This window comes from Contarinia nasturtii, unplaced genomic scaffold (genome assembly GCF_009176525.2).
Source record: "Contarinia nasturtii isolate CC-2019 unplaced genomic scaffold, AAFC_CNas_1.1 Cnas_scaffold_1240, whole genome shotgun sequence".
NCBI classification, from domain to species: domain Eukaryota; kingdom Metazoa; phylum Arthropoda; class Insecta; order Diptera; family Cecidomyiidae; genus Contarinia; species Contarinia nasturtii.
In genome coordinates, this window is record NW_022198581.1 from 1 (window position 1) to 8196 (window position 8196).

General features: G+C 31.9%; 1 protein-coding gene across 1 annotated transcript; it reads left to right on the plus strand.

Annotated features, from left to right (window-relative positions):
* Positions 1-1213: 1213 nt before the first annotated feature.
* On the plus strand, positions 1214-5991 carry LOC116345236. Its single transcript, XM_031774444.1, has 5 exons — positions 1214-1337; positions 1649-3993; positions 4333-4534; positions 4662-5816; positions 5892-5991. The coding sequence occupies exons 1-5, from the start codon at positions 1320-1322 to the stop codon at positions 5955-5957; spliced, it is 3786 nt and encodes a 1261-aa protein (XP_031630304.1). The 5' UTR covers positions 1214-1319; the 3' UTR covers positions 5958-5991.
* Positions 5992-8196: the final 2205 nt, after the last annotated feature.

An 8196-nucleotide genomic window follows, 5' to 3' on the forward strand; every position in this document is an offset into this window, starting at 1 on the left:
AAAAATATTGGAAATTGTCGATTTGGCAGAGGGGCATGTGATTTGAAATCATTAGTTCGAAAGGAGGTAATTATATGAAGGTTAAGCCAATTCCACGTACTAAAAGTCAAGATTGAAAGTTGTGCAAATGAGTGGAGACACTGAGAAGCCAGTGAGAGTACTCTCTAAGCACTCAAAACATTCGAGAGTTTGGAAAAATATTTAAAATGTGAATTGAAAAAGTGGAAGGTGGAAAGGTTTTCAACTCGAATATGCTGAAAATATGAGCAATAGTATGCCGTATAGATGTTCCCGTGTGATCGAGAAGACAGGAGAATAGATTTAATATTGATTGTGTCCGCCGTAGCTTAGATACTAAATAAAATGTATATAAAATAATTTTGCAAAACTAGTGTGTTTTTGTCTAAAAATCGATGATTCTATATAAAAAAACGTACTGTAACTTTTAAAAATAAATATTGTTGTTTAGATGAATGCCTTTTTTAATTGAAAAACCGTTAAATATTTCATCCCCATTATACAGTCACTATCCAGTACAAAAATAAAAATAATTCGATATATTTATTTGAATAAATAAATTTATTTCAGTGCCAATTCCTTTACACTTGGTCCCTATGATTTTGTGTTCTGATTAGTTTTTTTAGTTGATTAGTCATAAAAGTGTCACTTTTTATCATTCTCTTGCTCGATACGTATAAAATATAATTTAACTTTCTTTCAATTCTCGGCATGTGAAAATAATCCTATATTTTTAATATCGTCCAAATCTATGACAAAATTCAAAAAGTGCTAATGGAAATTAAATAAAATCTTTTGGAAAATTTATGCAAAACAAAAAATGTCACTTAAATTTTCAAACAAATGTCGCGTGTTTTATGTTCATTCATACGTGAATCGTGTGTCTGGATTGTTCTCCAATTGATAGCAACGTCAAGTGTTGTTATTGTTGAACGGTATTGCTTTACATGCGTAATACACCTGAAACTCACTATGTAATGTTCTAATCATTGGCTCGAATTGTGTCTGTATGTGTTGACTACGGTAACCTTAACGATATTTCCGCGTCAAAACAAAAATCGATCCAATTTCGGTTTGCATACATGGATTAAGGATATGGTTGAACTGCATTTGTTATTTGTGTATTTCGAAACAAGTATCTCGTGAAAAGTCAAAGCTAAGTGCAAATAAAAGTAAAAATGTATAGCAATAAAAAGATATTTTGAATTAAATGTTTTCTTTTTTAAATATTCGTTTAAGATTACAAGATTGAAAAATTGATTAAAATGTATGATTAGTAGCTCAAAATAAGAATCGAAATCATGTCAAAAGTAGCAAAGGTGAGTTTTTATGACTACTTAATATTTTCAACTAGCAAAATATGAAGAAAAAAATGAAAAATACAGCGAAATAAAATAAAATTTATGATTACAAAAGTTTATTAAATGGAAAGAAATCCAGTGGTAATTAGATTCCATAGCCTGATAGAAAATGTGCATACATTGAAATCGTGTGTCCATTTCAATTAATCGATTTTTTATGATTATTGTGTCAATTAAACGAAATTGTCTCAAGGTTATTGAAATCGATTGGTTTGTCCATCATTTTGAAAGTCAATATTTCATTAAAAATCATATTGATTTATTTTCAGCAAAATTCGACGTTGAAAACGGCACACATAGATCACAATGACAAAGTGAAAAGCACAAAAAAATCTACAACCAATGGAGGTACAAAGGAGGAAAAGAAAAAAATTGCCAAAGTAACTGAAATATATTCGATTGATGAAAAGAAAAAAATCGAAAAAACCCATTCAACATCGACAAAAACCGCATCAAAAATAAAAAACCCAAAAATCGAATCAAAAACACGACCAAAAATTGAATCCAAAACGGTTGCGATTCGAAATGAAAATTCAGTGCAAAAAGTGCTATCCGTGGAAAAATCGAACAAAAAACAATCAACATCAACTGAAAAATTGAAACAAAAACGTTCAACTTCGGTTGATGAGCCAATTAAAAAAAGACCCAAAGAAAAATCGAAAGAACCAACTCAATCAAATGTGACGAAAACTGTGAAAAGTACTGAATCATTAATACAATCGAAAAATATATCGAAACATCAGACGCCGTTGAAAGCGTCGCATGCAATTGGTGCCAAATCAAGTGCCGCCACAACAATTTCGTCGAAAAATGTTATGAATCAAGTGCACAATGTGACTGTTTCATCACCGCCACCAGTGCGAAGAGAAATTGCCCCAATCGAAGTAGACATTGTGCATCAAAAAGAACAAAAGGAAAAACACGAAAAACCGCAAAAAGATGTAAAAGTAGAACCAAAATCGGAACAAAAAAACGCAGAAATACAAGAACAGCAACAAGAAATTGATTATCAGCAACCTTTGCCCAGAGGTCGGACACGAACACGAACGCTAGAAGATGACGAAATTGTTCTACTTAAATCAAAGCCAAATCCAGAAAGAGTGACAATAAACGGTAACGATTCGAAAGAAAGAAGCGTCATCGAAAGAGTTTCGGTTGAAATTCGACCACCAATTTCATTTGAGGTGCAATTAGACGATACTCATAAAAAGTTTTTGGATAAAAGACCTGAAAATCGTGAATTAGTTCAGACCGAAGTTGCAACAACGGCCGATGGTGCTGATAATACAAGTGAAAATGAATCCGAAAATTATGAAGATGACTTTGAATCGTATGAATCGGATTTTGAATCTGATTTATCCGATGAAGATGAGGAGGTCGATGAAAATGGATCCGTTGAGGAAACATCGATTTCTAGCGGTGAAAGTGATACGGATGAAAATGTGGTAAGCACTGCTTCAAAGCATCCATTTGAAACGGGTCATTCGATTGACAATAGTGAATTTGATTCGGGTTCATTTGAAATGAAAGTGCTATCAAGTCGAGCACGTGAACGCAATGAAATTGAAGCCAAAAGTTCAAATCGTCATGATCAAAAGTTTGAAGTGCAAAATGATTCGGGAATTGAAAACAACTCGAATACATTTGGTGTGAATGCAATGAATCCAACGCCAAATGGACAAATGAATTCGCTGGAGTTGAACAATAAAACGTTCGATAATATTTCGGATATTGAAAATGAAGGTATCAACAGTCTTGATACAAATAATAACAAAGCGAATAGCGGCAAATTGAATGCAACTAAATCACGATTTGCAAAACGTGGTGAAGAATTGCTTAGTAAAATCACATTAGATAATATGAATTATGTGTTATTTGATTGTAAACCCATTCCGTATGAAGTGTTCATGAAAATTTATGGAAATAGTAATACAACGCAAATATCTGTGCAAACGCATAACGATCGTATTGATCAGGAATGCCAAAGTGATGCAATCACAATGCGAACCAGTTGGTCACAATGTCCAGTTACATTTTATACTGAGCAAATGAGCCGATCGAATTTTGACGATTATAAAAATGGTTGTGGAACTGAGAATGACGATCAAACGTTTGGTAGCACAAACGATAATTTGGATGTAACGTGTGAAAATAGTTTAAAAATAATTCGAAAAAAGTCTGTTAAAACAAACTTAAATGATAATTCTATCATAGAAATGGGCAATTTAGCCATGCTTAACATTGATTATGACAATTTAAATCGGTTTTTACTTGAAAGTGAAATGACAATATCAACCATACTAGATGGAAATATTCAAAAACGATGCAGAAAACTCAACGAATCAGCACTTCCTATTTGTAATGGTTTTTTTATATTGAATCCAACAATCAATGCGAATTTCGAAGACAAGCGCATTCATCGAATTTTCACGACTGATGCTTTAGCCGGTTTTGTATTCACATTACATCGCGATCACGAATTGGATGTAATTGGCATGTGGAATTTAATTTCATTTAGTGCACCAGTTTGTTTGCTATCTGTTTGGTCAAAAGTTGTGTGCTTGGAAATTCACCCGAAAATTAAAGATATTGTTTTTGCTGGTCTTGACGATGGGTAAGCTTTTTTTTACCATATATACTTGTTGCCTAAAGATTAAATCTATCCGTAACCAGAACATTTAGTTTTTAAGAAGTCTGTATTCCAGCGTTCACTCCAATGGACACGAACTATATACATTACTTTTAGTAAAATCAGGGCTTTTATTGGTGCCGGAGAAGTGCTGGCACTAGTGCGTAATTATTTCAAGTGCCGCTAAATACAAAAAAGAGCAGTACTTACAAGATAAGTCTCCGAACCTTCGCAGTGTCTATAAGAGCCCTGAGTAAAATTGGCTTTTTTAAAAAAACTTTGCTTTTAACTTTTCTATTTACTTGTTTGTTCTATTCTTATTAGATCGATCGCAGTATGGGATTATTCCGAGTCAAAATATTGGCATCCAAATTTAAATAAGGAGATTAAAAGATTTGTACCATCTCAAATAACAACACCAACATTCGATAGCAAAGATATAAAGGATTTTGGTCGATGTGTATCGATTCGAGGTCTACCAATTTCTGCTGATACGGAACTACTAAATGGTTACAATCCGAAACAGGTGAGCAACTCCAATACTATCATCCCTGATATCCTGATATGTTTATCAAGTGAAACTCAATATTTTCACGAAAAATTATTTTTCTCCCATCATTTTCACATAACTTTTCGTTATTCTCATTTCACAGATGTGTAGCCTGCATGAGTGTGGTTTGTTGATTTTGTGGACTGTTCTAAATAATGCAACGGGTGCATATACGGATTTGTCGAATAAACGAATCGATCATCAGTCGATGTGGAGTAAAGTGAAGCTAATTCAAAATAAAGCGATCGACTTACGTTCATCCGTACGACAAATGGCACAGGTCAAACTATCGCGACCATCGTCAAAATCATTTAATAAAACGCGTTCGTATTTTGAAAGTGAATTGTTCAGTGATGTTGCACTTCAAGAGCTTCATTCAATGAATGCTGAAGAAGAGAAAATTCTGACACATTTTCATTGTACAGCCATTGAATTGACACGTGAAGGTATTTTAATTTCAACCAATGAAAATTTTTTACTCTTTGGCCGTAAATCGTTTAAAAATGAGTCATTTCGTCGTATCCAAATCGATTCGAATAAAAGTGTACGCGTTGAATGTATGGTGGCTTTATCGGGCTTTGACGATGACATTGTTGTCATTGCTTTAAATAATGGTGCGGTAAAATCGTTGTGTTGCGATCAAAATGTTGAGCAAACGGATGATTCAATGACAAACAGTGATGTTGAAGAGAGTTTTTCATCGATGTCATCATCCCAAACACCTCCAATGGGTGATGGAAAAGCTTCAAATTTGAACTTTCCAGTTGAATCATTCGATTATCGAATGGCGTCACCATCAAATGGTTCGGTGCAAATTGCAATGGCTGCTCCACTTCATGCAAACTTCATGGATAATGTTGATGGATCGTTGTTCGGTAAATCGTGTACAATTCAAAGCTTAGTGCAAAATGAACGTAAAATTTATGATGAAATGCAAGCGCTTAATCATCTTGAGAATAATGAAAAAATGCCGTTGGAGATCATTCGAATCAAATCGATGCAACGATCCGTCAGATGCACCCAATTAATTAGTGGCCAAATAATTTTGAATAATTCGTTAGACGCTTTTTCAATATTAACGCGTCAATGCATTGTGCAATTACAAAAATCAAAGAAATTAATCTCACTGTGCAAAAATCGATTGCGAATTTATGATCTTTTGACCAATCAAATTATCAACGTAACCATCAATCAAATGAACGAACAGAGATTCGTACAAGCTACGGCCACAACAGCCAATCAAAATGAAGAATATTTGGTAAGCTTTGTCATTAGAAAACTGTCACAGATTGAATTTATCATTTTTGTAACTATATGTTCATTTCTTTTTAAGATTTTACTGAACACCGAAGGAGTTATTGAGCTACACCAAATAAAAATTGATCCAAACACTGGTTAACATGTTACAATAAAATATTTTACATGAAGCTATTTATATTATTCTTTTGTGAAGTGAATTTTGATAAAAATTTACTATAAATGCTGATTCTTAAATAAATTGTTATCACTCAAATGATGAATTACGTTTTATCTCAATATTTGTCGTTTCTTTCATTTTACTTTAATTTTGCGCAACTTTTCGAACAGGCAGTCTACTTGAATGAAACTTATAAATTGGTCATAAGTGATCTAGTAAATTTACATTATACAATTAACTTATTTTACGACTTAATAGAGTAAGATTTGCATTTTCGTTTGTTAATTATAACAATTAATTGACCAATTTTAATTACACAAAGGAAATGATTAAAATTTATCTGATATAAAAATGGTTAACATTGACTTGGTATTCTTGTCTGGAAATAATAAAATAAATGAATCAATTTAAATGATTTACTACCATAATATTTCACTTGTTGAATGCTATTAAATACACCTTTTTTATTTATTGTATAAATTTTCTTTGGTACATATATAAATTAAAAGTAGGTATATATTTCAAAAGTTTTTTTTTTGCATTTCTAAAGATTTCAAATCATTAACATGATAAGGAATAAATAATCAAGAAAACAATAATGAATAGATAATCAATTTGCCGGACTTCCGAAAACTCATAAGGTTAGAAGCAATTCAATGCTGATCTGATTCAAATCAAAATGAATGGGATTAGAAAAATCGCTCACCTTGAATTGTTTCTTGAAATCGTGTTTTGGTCATTTTTTTTTCTTTCGAAATCGAAATGTTTGCCATTCGAAATTTTATATTATTTTATGCATGTTATGTCAGAGAACAAATCAGCTTAACACATATAAAAAATACTGACAGACAATGGACGCTTTTTATTGAATAAAAACTGTACAGTGTACGTTTGTACATACAGTAATTGAATGTACGAAAAAGTGAAGTTCACAATAAATCAAATGAACTGCAACCAGTTCGCAGATATATTTTTTTTTCGTATCGAAAATCGAAACGACGAAAAAAAAAACATCGAAATTTATTGAAATGATGGATTTTTTGTAAATAGGAAGTCACGTATTCAGAACGCATTGTTACAATCCATTGTATTTATTTCTGGTCATTGTATGTCGAGTGAAAACGTATGCATTGTTCTGTCTGACACAAAGCCCAGGACGAAAAAAAAAATGTCGGCAAAGAATGAACATGGTGATAGGATACACGTGGCAAATTTAAATGCAATTATTATGCAATTGTTTGTTTGTTTAAACAAATAACCAGCATCAAGGGAGACAGCCTCTGAACAAAAGGAGGATTAAAAATGTGTCGACTTCATCAGCATGCATGTATATAAAGAGATGTCATTTTATTGAATGGTATGAATTCAGTCTGGATTTTTCTCAAATTATCGCGAAATGTCAAAAATATTGAGTTTTAGATATTAATATGATTCAATTTTATTATTCACTAATATCGAACACCAAATAATCAAAAGAATCATTATGACCACAATGGAAAATGCCATAAATTGATATTTATTTTAGACTATTGTGTTTGCGGTTGCTGTAAATAATGCAATTAACTAGACAAACAATGGGTCACTTTTACATACATTACATTTCTAATCATTTGTATTCGATGCAATCGAAATTATTGGTTTAAATTATTTCCAGTTTGAATTTGTAAGAGGTGCTTTTTAGTGTGCACACCCCCAACAGAAATTACACACATTTTTGACCAATGCCATGGTTATTTTTTTACATTGAAAGCAAATGAATAATTTTTCTTGATTTAAAAAAGATATGATAAAAATCGAAATATGTCGACTTGTGAGTGGAGATTTATTTTATGTGCTGGCACATGTTACAAATAAAAATGTAGACATTACAAATAAAATTATGTGTTCGAAGACAAAAATATTTTGATATGGCTTTTTACATTTTTTTTTATTTCTGGGCACATTAAACATGTTTTTGGTATGTAGCAAACACCGCCATATTCTTAAATATGAATACAATATATGGGAAATATGCGATACACAAAATGCGTTGTATGAAGATGAACTCCGTTTTTATGAAACTTATCAACTAATTTTTTAATTAATAGTGGACATTTCGTCACTTTGCTGCAGCAACGTTCAACTTAAAATGAAAGGTTCTACTAGCAAAACAATTCCAATGCAAATGATATGTTTTCGTTATTTTTTACTGATTTGTTTAATTTTTGAGAAATTATAACAA

Bases quoted from the DNA above. Each gene is read 5' to 3' on its own strand.
- LOC116345236 (XM_031774444.1), top strand. The intron at 4,535-4,661 runs GTGAGCAACTCC...CTCATTTCACAG, and splicing joins ATGGTTACAATCCGAAACAG to ATGTGTAGCCTGCATGAGTG. The intron at 5,817-5,891 runs GTAAGCTTTGTC...TTTCTTTTTAAG, and splicing joins ATCAAAATGAAGAATATTTG to ATTTTACTGAACACCGAAGG.